Source organism: Coregonus lavaretus (assembly GCF_964263955.1).
Source record: "Coregonus lavaretus genome assembly, chromosome: 6".
Taxonomy (NCBI): Eukaryota; Metazoa; Chordata; class Actinopteri; order Salmoniformes; family Salmonidae; genus Coregonus; species Coregonus lavaretus.
The window spans coordinates 11794662-11808028 of NC_139993.1; the positions used below are offsets into that span (position 1 = coordinate 11794662).

The 13367-nt window shown below is 40.8% G+C and overlaps 1 protein-coding gene across 1 annotated transcript in view; it reads right to left on the minus strand.

The window, feature by feature from the left end:
• Positions 1-8068: 8068 nt before the first annotated feature.
• LOC311130187 (EGF-containing fibulin-like extracellular matrix protein 1) overlaps positions 8069-13367 on the minus strand; it is a 45142-nt gene continuing 39843 nt past the window's right edge. Inside the window, exons 8-9 of the mRNA XM_084162882.1 lie at positions 11327-11519; positions 8069-10060 (exon numbers count right to left, since the gene is read on the minus strand). Of these exons, the coding sequence (XP_084019008.1) occupies positions 9899-10060; positions 11327-11519 (355 nt within the window). The 3' untranslated portion in view covers positions 8069-9898. The remainder of the gene's footprint in view (positions 10061-11326; positions 11520-13367) is intronic.

The window sequence follows — 13367 nt, forward strand, 5'->3', positions numbered from 1 at the left end:
GTCTGGACAGTCTGCAATGACAGGGTTATCCTGTAGGTGCCACAGCCTCTGCTTGGAGCCACCTGAGACAGCCATACAGGACAACACAACCAGTTAGTTACAAGGTTGTACCATCCAATATTACAGTAATCATTCAAACGCTTTGATGCCTTGTGTAGTCAACTGATTCTAGTTGTCTTCTTCGTCAGGGAATTAATAAAGTTAGACCTATATTTACTGTTGGACTGACCTTTTGTTATGACGGGTGGAGGTTTTGTAATGTTGGAGGGTACTCTGTCTGGCTACACCATGGCCAGTGCTTGGAACTCGTAAGTTGTAAGGAGATATTACAAAAGTATATTTGGTATCAATTTGGTGTCAATACAACTCCATCCAGACAAATAAACAAACATGTTTGTAGAAGTACAGTAGTTGTTTGTCTGTTAGTAAACTAGCGGTCCCTACCTGAGAGGTGTCATGGGAGGGGTGTGTGAGCTGAGATAGGTCTTACGCGGGGACCGACAGGATGTTGTTGAGGTAGTTGAGGAGGTAGGACACCACGATGGTGTGACCACCCTTAGCACCTCCTTCTCCTCTTCACTTTCCTTTCCTTCCGTGTCCTCCTCGTCGCTGCTGGACGATTCTAAGATCTCGCTCATGTCCATCTTCCAACTGTCAGGGACCACCTTGATTTTGAGGAAATGCACTGCCCTTTTCAACACTGGGAGTAACCAGAGCAAGTCAAGAGTTACAGATCAATTTGATCTCAATTCAGTTGAATAAGACATTTGATTTCTCCATAAGAATGCCCATTCAGTTCCTGAACTAAATGGAATTGTGAGTGTAGAGCTCCTTAGGTGAGCCCTCCTTAGCTTTACTCGACGGGAACTCAGGCTTCCTTATAACTACATGACACAAAAGTAGGATGCACAATGCTTACAATTTGGACTCAGCAAATTACCTCACTAAACATTGGTCCTTCTTGACTTTCATTAGAGGGGTTCTGTCCCCCTTCGATTCATGTTTCTGCAAGCAAAGAGAAAAACAGGAGTAAAACGTACCCATGGAAACACGCGTATTCAAGCAGTCATGCATCTAAACAACACCCAAGTTGCGTCCTAAATGGCACCCTATTCTCTTTACCAGGGGAATCAAACTCAATCAGCGCACGGCCATAATGAAAAAACCCAACAAAATATGGCCTTTATAATGTCCACTTATGTACAGTTGAAGTCGGAAGTTTACATACATTTAGGTTGGAGTCATTAAAAGCTGTCTTTCAACCACTTCACAAACTTATTTTTAACAAACTATAGTTTTGGCAAGTCGGTTAGGACAGCTACTTTGTGCGTGACACAAGTAATTTTTCCAACAATTGTTTACAGGCAGATTATTTCACTTATAATTCACTGTATCACAATTCCAGTGGGTCAGAAGTTTACATACACTAAGTTGACTGTGCCTTTAAACCGCTTGGAAAATTCCAGAAAATGATGTCATGGCTTTAGAAGCTTCTGATGGGCTAATTTACATAATTTTAGTCAATTGGAGGTGTACCTGTGGATGTATTTCAAGGCCTACCTTCAAACTCAGTGCCTCTTAGATTGACATCATGGGAAAATCAAAAGAAATCAGCCAAGACCTCAGAAAAAAATGGTAGACCTCCACAAGTCTGGTTCATCCTTGGGAGCAATTTCCAAACGCCTGAAGGTACCACGTTCATCTGTACAAACAATAGTACGCAAGTATAAACACCACGGGACCACGCAGCCGTCATACCGCTCAGGAAGGAGACGCGTTCTGTATCCTAGAGATTAACGTACTTTGGTGCGAAAAGTTCAAATCAATCCCAGAACATCAGCAAAGGACCTTGTGAAGATGCTGGAGGAAACAGGTTCAAAAGTATCTATATCCACAGTAAAACGAGTCCTATATCGACATAACCTGAAAGGCCGCTCAGCAAGGAAGAAGTCACTGCTCCAAAACCGCCATAAAAAAGCCAGACTACGGTTTGCAACTGCACATTAGGACAAAGACCATACTTTTTGGAGAAATGTCCTCTGGTCTGATGAAACAAAAATAGAACTGTTTGGCCATAATGACCATCGTTATGTTTGGAGGAAAAAGGGTAAGGTTTGCAAGCCGAAGAACACCATCCCAACCGTGAAGCACGGGGGTGGCAGCATCATGCTGTTGGGGTGCTTTGCTGCAGGAGGGACTGGTGCACTTCACAAAATAGATGGCATCATGAGAAAGGAAAATTATGTGGATATATTGAAGCAACATCTCAAGACAGTCAGGAAGTTAAAGCTTGGTCGCAAATGGGTCTTCCAAATGGACAATGACCCCAAGCATACTTCCAAAGTTGTGGCAAAATGGCTTAAGGACAACAAAGTCAAGGTATTGGAGTGGCCATCACAAAGCCCTGACCTCAATCCTATAGAACATTTGTGGGTAGAACTGAAAAAGCGTGTGCGAGCAAGGAGGCCTACAAACCTGACTCAGTTAGACCAGCTCTGTCAGGAGGAATGGGCCAAAATTCACCCAACTTATTGTGGGAAGCTTGTGGAAGGCTACCCGAAACGTTTGACCCAAGTTAAACAATTTAAAGGCAATGCTACCAAATACTAATTGAGTGTATGTAAACTTCTGACCCACTGGGAATGTGATGAAAGAAATAAAAGCTGAAATAAATCATTCTCTCTACTATTATTCTGACACTTCTTAAAATAAAGTGGTGATCCTAACTGACCTAAGACAGGGAATTTTTACTAGGATTAAATGTCAGGAATTGTGAAAAACTGAGTTTAAATGTATTTGGCTAAGGTGTATGTAAACTTCCGACTTCAACTGTACATAGGATGCTGTATATAGCAATTTAACATATTAAAACAAAAGAAGAGATACATAATATGTCCAGCCTTTGCTGCTAGATGTGCATAAATGCTTTTAATAACTCAAAATAACAAAAACATAGCTAGGTTGTTGAAACATTTAAACATAAAATGTTTTTTAAAAAATTGCATTGCATGGATGGATCACCAACTTGGTCTCAGAGCTTTCGTATTATTCTGTACGTAATTCCGGAACACTTAATTTAGTATGATATGTTACGTTTCGTATGGTTACATAAGACAGATGGTTACTTAAGCCAAAATATGAAAGTAGGGTGGTTGGTCGTGGTAGATGTGTGGGCGTACAATGCTAACGTCTAGCAATCCAAAGGTTGCGAGTTCGAATCTCATCACGGACAACTTTAGTGTTTAAGCTAATTAGCAACTTTTCAACTACTTACTACTTTTTAGCTACTTTGCCACTACTAACCCTTTTAGCTAACCCTTCACCTAACCCTAACCATAACCCTTTTAGCTATCCTTTCCCCTAACCCTGTAACCTAACTCTTAAACTTAACCTTAACCCTAACCCTAACCCCTAGCCTAGCTAACGTTAGCGAGCTTGCTAATGTTAGCCACTTAGCTAGAATTCGTAACATATCATACATTTAGAAAATTCATAACATATTGTACGTTTTCAAATCCGTAACATGTGTTACAAATTACAATTCGGATTATATCATACGAAATGGGTGATGGACATTCACAAATTAATACATACCGTTTTTTGGTTATTCCTTGTCAAGCTTTAAAACCCGAAGCCAGACTGCAACATTTTAGGAGCCTAGCTAGGAGTGTGGCATGTATCTGTACACTTTCCCTCCGCTGCATGCTGTAAACGGGACACACGAAAGCAGCGTTGAATTCACAGATGCAAGCGTATCAAGCTGTAATTTCATAAAGTAGATGACTCAACTGTTGACTCATTTATACTCGCTTGTGTGTCCTATTGTCCTTTAGTAGTAATTTATACCCATGTGTGAATCCTTTATCTTATAACTTTTTGCAAGATTACATTTTCTGTAGGCTACAGCAATGACCCTTTAGAAGCAAAACTTGGCATGGACATTAAGCCTACAACATTTTAAACATCCGGTCCGGTAGAAAATTTGCTCAGTGCCATTAGTGATGATGTGATACAGCGCTGGCTCTTGTGTGGGTGTGTGGCAATGCACTGCTGTTTGGCATGCAGCACGTTGGCATGCAGCACGTTGGCAGTGCTTGCTGTGACTTGTAGTGCAGCGCATCGCGGGTGGTATGGAAGCGGGCCAAAATGAATTGACAACCCAAATCATTGCGCGGGCCGGATAGAAATGTGTCACGGGCGGATTCGGCCCGCGGGCCTTGTGTTTGACACATGTGCCCTATAAAGTGCACTACTTTTGACTAGAGCTCTAAGTGCCCTGGCAAAAATAAGTGCACTATGAAGGGAATATGGTGCCATTCGGGAAGCACACCCACACTTATGCAAACGTGTGAACAACTCATGCAAAAAGGCTGTGTATTGACATTAACTGTTTTTCTTAGCGATGAGGCCAGAGGGTGAGGTCTCACCAGGTCAGCTCCCATCTGCAGCAGCACCTCAGCCACATCCGTTCTCACAGGCGTACGTCAGCGCCGTATATCCTGTTGCCGTTGTGGCATGGACATTGGCTCCTGAGGACAAGAGCACAGGTGTCAAATTACACACAGAGGGTTGTGTGTGTGATCAGGATAACAAAGCAAAACTTTAGAGGACATTTTGGTTTTGGTGATAATCCAATGAATTTCAATAATGGATGAATTGAGGATGAGAGAATCTCAAATAGAGATTGGTAGTTTGGTTTGAGAGAGACAAACAGAGAGGCAGTCCAGTTAGGAGAGGTTCTGCTCACCTGCAGCCAGCAGGTATTCAGCTCAAGGCGTTGAGCAGCCCAGCTCGATGTCGGCCCCGTCAGTTGATGTTGGCATCTGCAGAAAACAGAGACGACAGAGGGAGGATTCAAGATGGTTTTGCTGGGAACACACTTTTAAAGGAGTACTAATCTATTCCCACTGTTGACCCCAGAAAAATGATTTCAATTTGTTTTGGAAAAGCCAGCTTATCTCTTTTGTATCAACTCAATAAGATCATGAGCTTAAAACTGTATCTGAATATAATCATGTCGAGAGAGAGAGAGAGATAGAGAGAGAGAGAGAGAGAGGTCGAGAGAGAGAGAGGTCGAGAGAGAGAGAGAGAGAGAGAGAGAGAGGTCGAGAGAGAGAGAGAGAGGTCGAGAGAGAGGTCGAGAGAGAGAGAGAGAGAGAGAGAGAGAGAGAGAGAGAGAGAGAGAGAGAGAGAGAGAGAGAGAGAGAGAGAGAGGTCGAGAGAGAGAGGTCGAGAGAGAGAGGTCGAGAGAGAGAGGTCGAGAGAGGTCGAGAGAGGTCGAGAGAGGGAGAGAGAGGGAGAGAGAGGGAGAGAGAGAGAGATCCGCATCTACCTCAGAGTTATAGCTGCCTCTCACAGGTTGCTAGCAATGCTTAAATTATGATTTGGTCAAATAGAAAACTTGGTATTTGTGTTATTGCAGTGTGCATAGGGAAGTTTAGGCCTCCTTTTAAGTGAACAAACTACTGACACATTTCTCACACTGATGAGACATCCATTAATTGTCTACATTCGTTTTTGACAAGTATATTCTATTACAAACTCCTTGATGCATACTTTTAAATTATATTAATTGAATTGAACTGAACATGATTTTCCCAAAAAAAATACTTGTTGTCATTTTTTGTCAACGATCTACACAAAATACTCTAATGTCAAAGTGGAATATTTTTTTTATTTTTAAAGATGATTGAAAAATAAAACACTAATATACAGTACCAGTCAAAAGTTTCGACACACCTACTCATTCAAGGGTTGTTAATTGAAATGTTAACTGAAATGCATTCCAGGTGACTACATCACGAAGCTGGTTGAGAGAATGCCAAAAGTGTGCAAAGCTGTCATCATGGCAAAGGGTGGCTATTTGAAGAATCTCAAATATAAAATATATTTTGATTTGTTTAACACTTTTTTGGTTAATACATGATTCCATATGTGTTATTTAAAAGTTTTGATGTCTTCACTATTATTCTACAATGTAAAAAATAGTAAAAATAAACCCTTGAATGAGTAGGTGTGTCCAAACTTTTGACTGGTAGTGTACCTTGATTAGATAAGGATTCAGTCAATACATGTTAGAAACACCTTTGGCAGCGATTACAGCTGTGAGTCTTCTTGGGTAAGTCTCATAAGAGCTTTGCACATATGTATTGTGCAATATTTGCCCATTATTCTTTTCAAAATTATTCAAGCTCTGTCAAGGTGTTTGGGATCATGGCTAGACAGCAATTTTCAAGTCTTTCCATAGATTTACAAGCTCTGGCTTTGTGTTGTAGGTTATTGTCCTGCTGAAAGGTGAATTCCTCTCCCAGTGTCTGGTGTAAAGCAGACTGAAGCGGGTTTTCCTCTAGGATTTTGCCTGTATTTGTATTTATTATGGATCCCCAAGGCAGCAGCTACCCTTCCTGGGATCCAGCAAAATTAAAGCAGTTATACCATTTTAAATACATCAAAATACATTCACAGATTTCACAACACTGTGCTTAGCTCCATCCCATTTATTTTCATCCTGAAAACTCCCCAGTCTTTGCCGATATCAAACATACCCATACCATGATGCAGCCACCACCATGCTTGAAAATAAGGAGACAGTTACTCAGTGACGTGTTGTGTTGTATTTGCCCCAAACCTAAGGCTTTACATTTAGGCCAAAAAGTGTTTTACTTTGATGTTTTTTTTGCAGCAGTACTTTAGTGCCTTGTTGCATACAAGATGCATGTTTTGGAATATTTGTATTCTTATTTTTTACATTTTAGTCATTTTAGCAGACGCTCTTATCCAGAGCGACTTACAGTTAGTGAGTGCATACATTTTTCATACTGGCCCCCTGTGGGAATTGAACCCACAACCCTGGCGTTGCAAGCGCCATGCTCTACCAGCTGAGCTAAATGACTCTGTGGCGGGCCGGGCGCCTGTAGGCTGACTTCGGTTGTCCATTGAACGGTGTTTCCTCTGACACATTGGTGCAGCTGGCTTCCGGGTTAAGCGAGCAGGTGTTAAGAAGCGCAGTTTTGGCGGATCATGTTTCGGAGGCCGCATTACTCGACCTTCGCCTCTCCCGAGCCCATTGGGGAGTTGCTGCGATGAGACAAGATCGTAATCACGAAATTGGGGAGAAAAAGGGGGTAAAGATTACAACGTAAAAAAATCGTTAAAAACAATTTGTCTCAGGGAAGTTCATCTGCGTGCTCGTCATCCTCACCAGGGTCTTGACCTGACTGCAGTTCAGCGTCGTAACCGACTTCAGTGGGCAAATGCTCACCTTCGATGGCCACTGGCACGCTGGAGAAGTGTGCTTTTCACGGATTAATCCCTGTTTCAACTGTACAGGGCAGATGGCAGACAGCGTGTATGGCGTCATGTGGGTGAGTGGTTTGCTGATGTCAACGTTGTGAACAGAGTGCCCCATGGTGGGGTTATGGTATGGGCAGGCATAAGCTACGGACAACGAACACAATTGCATTTTATCAATGGCAAGATCCTGAGGCCCATTGTCGTGCCATTCATCCGCCGCCATCACCTCATGTTTCTGCATGATAATGCACGGCCCAATGTCGCAAGGATCTGTACACATTCCCTGGGATCTGAAAATGTCCCAGTTCTTCCATGGCCTGCACACTCACCAGACATGTCACCCATTGAGCATGTTTGGGATGCTCTGGATCGACATGTACAACAGCGTGTTCCAATTCCCACCAATATCCAGCAACTTGTGTCTAAATCCAAAGTGTCACTTAGTGTTACTCAATTTAAATGAACGGAAATAACATTGTGAGCAAAATGATTAATCATATCACCTTAGTAAATTATTTTGTAAAGGATTGATGACCTTAGATTTGAGCATTTGTGGCCTCCATTTCATTCATGTTACCTACTCCTACTGATGGCACAATGTTATTATAATGGTAACAATCATTTAAAGTTCTTAAGCTACCATATCATTTGATTTAGACTGGGAAGATGTACCCAAAAACATTTCAATAAAAAAATAGAAATCTAATCTAATTCCTTCAAGTATGCTTACTAGATCTTGATTTTGAATAAATAACAGTACATGACGAAGACAAAGTAAAATGTATCTTTTATTTTAAAAAAAAGAAGTAAATATTCTCAAAAGCTGTGACAAACTTGTGCTTGGAGGAAATATATAGAAAAATGTTAAATCGCATGAATGTTTTATATATTAGAGCTACACGTGGACTTCCTTCCTATCAAATAAGACATACATTTATATTGGCAATTTTCAGTCTTTAATTACATTTTATTATCACCCCAATAAATAATTTTCATATTGGAATGTAGCCACATTTGGTTCCACATAATATTGTTGCCAGAACTATGTATCTACATGGTAATTATATAGCTATATTATATAGGCAGGTACATTGCAACCACAGTGTAGGTACACATTGTTATTTATGGTAGGTCTACAACTGTTACAATTGTTACCTCTCAAACTTTTTTTTTAACAGACATTTGCTCAAGTTGACTGTTAAAACCATAGAGATATGCAATACTGTAATTACACTGTACCTACCTATATACAGTACATACACAGTTGAAATGGCATGTTATTCGAAAGTGGGAACCTTTTGATTCAATTGAGCTTCCCTGTTGATTGTCAAGCATGACATTTATTTTAAAAAGTCTCAAGGAGTCAAATCATCTACTTAAAGACCAGAGTTATCTCAAATTGTGATACAATGACTCCTTATGAAAGGCACACTGTGTCGAAATGACCTGACTAACTGTTTGTTGCAGATTGTTGACTGGAAATTCTGTGCAGGATCAAAAGGCACTCTGGCACACATAAAGACATGTTAAGCAACAATTCCCCTGCGTATATATATGACCAAACAACACTGCCAATGATTTCCTGAAAATATCACTTTTGTGTCCAAAAGCGTTATTGCTTTATTCCCATTGGACAGAGGTTGCTGAGCAACTCTCCGATGGGGGTTGACGTGATCATACATTTCCATTCGTTAAGGATGCCATTAGATTACAACACATTGCAAACTGTTCCATCGCAGTCCTCGCCAAATCATTACTCTTGTAACCCAATAATTCACACTTCACCAATAAACTTGACTGTTTTAGGTGCCTTTGTCTCTCTTCTAATCTCGGTTAACCAAGAACTAAAATCTCACGTAATTTGGTCAGAAGCTCGTAGTCCATCCAACAGAGATTATCTCTCTTCAAGAAAACTGAAACATATGTCTCTTTACAAAGACAATTGGTATTTATATTGACATCACATTGCATTACTGCACGTTTCTTTTCAACTACATAAATGAAAAGCTCTCCAAACTGAAACAAAATCAGTGATCTTAAAGGGGATATGATGTGATTGCGAACAACCTCACTTGGCAACTATGGTAAAAGATAAAAGTGTGATTTCAAACACTGGTCATTTCTCTGCAGGAAAACACATCTCGACTAGACTAAGGTTGAGAGATTTCACAAAGATTTCAATGTAACGAGAACTCATTCTCTTACTACAGTGCAATACGTACGTTTAGCAAGGGATGAATAAGAAGGAGTTGTGTTCAATTTAAGTCACGTTATGCTCTTAGAATGTTTATCGTTAGCCAGTGATGCATAAAGTGACTATATTGTGGCCTGGCTATTTCACCCTCCTGCTCCTCCAGTATGTGCTCTGTGTGTGTGTTGGTTTTCACTGCAAATTATCCAATCTTCCTTCTCCAAGAAAGGACTACACACTTTGTTAGGCCTTGTGAGTGTCTGGCAGGGAGTAAGAGGGCTGAGTAGGATGAAAGTGCCCCTAGGCACTGATCTAAGGCCAGTTTTGCATGTGATCTTCTAATGGATAATATGAGATATGGGGACGGGTAAACTGATCTAAGATCTGTGCCTAAGAGCAATTTGTAACTGGAACTTAGAAGGCATAGGGTCCCACGATGATGGTGAGTCGGAGCAGAGAGCTGGAGCGGTAGTTGAGGACATTGTTGTGGGTGACCATCTCCAGGTCGACCACGTGCTCCCGCGGTCCGGTCAGCGGCTTGGTCATCACCAGCATGGCACTGACGTTACTGGAGCGCTGGTAGGTTAAAGGGATTATTTAGGTTAGCATGTTCTGAGGATGCTAACAAGGGTCCTACCACTAGCATTATTTTACACTCATTGATGTTAATACTAATGTCCAAATCTGGGGTCGCTGACCCTCCGGGTCCACAAACCATGTCTCCATCCAACCATTTTTATGCGAGTAAAGTACCTGTTGGATAAAACAATGCATGACAGGCCTGATGGAAACAGCAATTGTTGATAAACATTCCTAAAATGTTGATATAACAAAATACGCTAGACTGGGGTGGATAATTATTTTGTCGGTGAAATAGATAATGCAACAAATTGCAGTGAAAACACTTTTTTTTGCGCATTTGTCGCAGTAAACTTACAGTCACAAGATGCTATGTTGTAGGGTCCTTCTACTACAACTTGGAAAAACATGCACTGTTTATTAGGCTACATATTAAATAAGTAATGATACATTTTACAGAGTGGTGAAAGTTCACAGTGATGAGCTTGATGCTCCTTTCCAATAAATATCGAGGGTCTTAATTTGTATGCTGGTGACATGATGATCGGTGCTTGGCTGCCAATTGACAAATAAAAATGATCTCACGCTTAGCTATAATCTCATTATGTATCCTCTGCATTATGTACAGTATCTACGAGCTGTTGGCTGGAATAAGAACACCACATTTGCTGTTTATCGCAGACTTTTTGTGCCAAAACTATCAACAAAGTTAAAAGTGGGATGGAAACGCATAGAACTGTTTTTCATTTTGGTAAATTAAAAGTTACACGACAAAGCACCCTTTTACTTCCTTGCACTGCGTCATTACGCACAGCTTTTTAGTCGCAAGAAGTCCGTTTGATAAAAAACACACCACTGCCGGTAAAATTTCCATCATTTCTGGTGCGAATATTAGAATATTAGCTTCAAACCTACCTATAAACTACTTTTTAGGTATCCAATAATAATGATGTAAGTGGGAAATGTGTGTGAGCTATCCATTTAAGGGGAAGGGATAGCAATGAGTGGAAGTCAAAATATTATTTAATTAAAGGGACGGTCCACTCAAAATGCAATCTCACACGATATTCCCTAAATAGCAAAGGGCAGCCAAAACATTTGAAACCAACCCCTACCTCAAATAAGTGTTTAAATGACACAGCAGATGAGAGATCATTCAATTATGCTACCACTTAGGTAGAGAAGCAAGTGACAAATGCGGTAATGACGGTAATGACGGTAATATTAATGCCTGGTGAGTGACTGAAACATCTCTGGGCTCACCCTGAGGAAGAACTCCCCTCCCTCGTTGCCAGACTTGACCCTGAAGGTGTTGTGCATGTTAGGGTAGACGCTCGTGGCCTGGATCTGGAAGATGTCGGCTGGGACGGAACGCTCCGACGAGATGCTCATGTACTTGTAGACAATGGACGGCGGCAGGCCTCGGCACATTGTGGGCGACTGGCAGCTGCAACGCCTATGGACATGCAGAGACAGAGAGAACCATTGGATGTGGTCATGTTAGCAGATATTTTTATACATGTGGCCTATGTGGTTTTAGCTATGTGGTCATTTTAGCAGACACTTGTGGTTTTGTCTACAGTATGTGTTTTTTTTTTGCTAGCACTTTTATTGATGTGGTCCATGTGGTTTTGTGTAAATGGTCATTTTAGTACTTTAATACATGTGGTTTTAGCTATGAGGTTATTTTAGCTGACACTTTTATCCATGTGGTCCATGCTGTCTGTAACCCCCCACTAATGTTGTTGCCTAGATACTGACTGAAAAGCAGAAAAAATAACACTACGTACACTGCCTGGCTGCCTCCTGCTTATGTTTGCAATGATGTAATCTTAACCTTACAGTTACAACAGACAAATGAGTTTATACATCATGTCGATCATGTCCTCCTAATTTTTGGGAAATGTTTCATCCCTCAGAGGTATAGCCTAAGTGAGAATTAACTGGAAGGTTGAGTGAGGGAGCAGCAGCAGCTACGTAAAGTTTTTTTTGCGTAAAGTAACACATGCGTAAGGTTGTTTAGTGCACAGGCAAAGGTATCCTCAAAATCAAATCAAATGTTATTCGTCACATGCTTCGTAAACAACAGGTGTAGACTAACAGTGAAATGCTTACTTCCCAACAATGCAGAGAGAAAGAAAATAGAGAAATAATAGAAAAGTAATAACACGTAATAATAAAAGTAATTATAAACACACAATGACTAAGGATAACTTGGCTACATACACGGGGTACTAGTACCGAGTCGATGTGCTGGGGTACGAGGTAACTAAGGTAGATATGAACATATAACTAGGAGTAATGTGACAAGGCAACAGGATAAATAATAAACATTAGCAGCAGCGTACAGTGCCTTCAGAAATAACTCATACACATTGACTTATTCCACATTTTATTGTTTTACAGCCTGAATTCAAAATGGATTAAATTGTTTTTTTTCTCACCAATCGACACCCAATACCCCATAATGACAAAGTGAAAACATTTTTTTAGAAGAAAAAAGTCTCCAAGAGCTTGCCACACCCGGATTCTGCACCATTTGCCCATTATTCTTTTCAAAATTCTTGAAGCTCTGTCAAATTGGTTGTTTATCGTTGCTAAATAACCATTTTCAGGTTTTGCCATAGATTTTAAAGTATAAACTTTTTAAGTCAAAACTGTAACTCGGCCACTCAGGGACATTCACTGTCTTCTTGGTAAGCAACTTCAGTGTAGATTTGGCCTTGTGTTTAGGTTATTGTCCTGCTGGAAGGTGAATTAATCTCCCAGTGTCTGGTGGAAAACAGACTGAACCAGGTTTTCCTCTAAGATTTTGCCTGTGCTTAGCTCCAATCCATTAATTTTTTTATCTTGAAACACCCCAGTCCTTAATGATTACAAACATACCCATAACATGATGCAGCCACCACTATGCTTGAAAATATGGAGAGTGGTACTCAGTAATGTGTTGTATTGGATTTGCCCCAAACATAACACTTTGTATTCATGTTTTGTAATATTTTTATTCTGTACAGGTTTCCTTCTTTTCACTCTGTCAATTAGGTTATTATTATGGAGTAACTACAATGTTGTTGATCCATCCTCAGTTTCCTCCTATCACAGCCATTAAACTCTAACTGTTTTAAAGTCACTATTGGCCTCATGGTGAAATCCCTGAGCGATTTCCTTCCTCTACGGCAACTGAGATAGGAAGGACGCCTGTATCTTTGTAGTGACTGGGTGTATTGATACACCATCCTAACTTCACCATGCTTCACCCCCCCCACCCCCCCCCCCGCTCCCGCTGACAGCACCCCCACCCCAA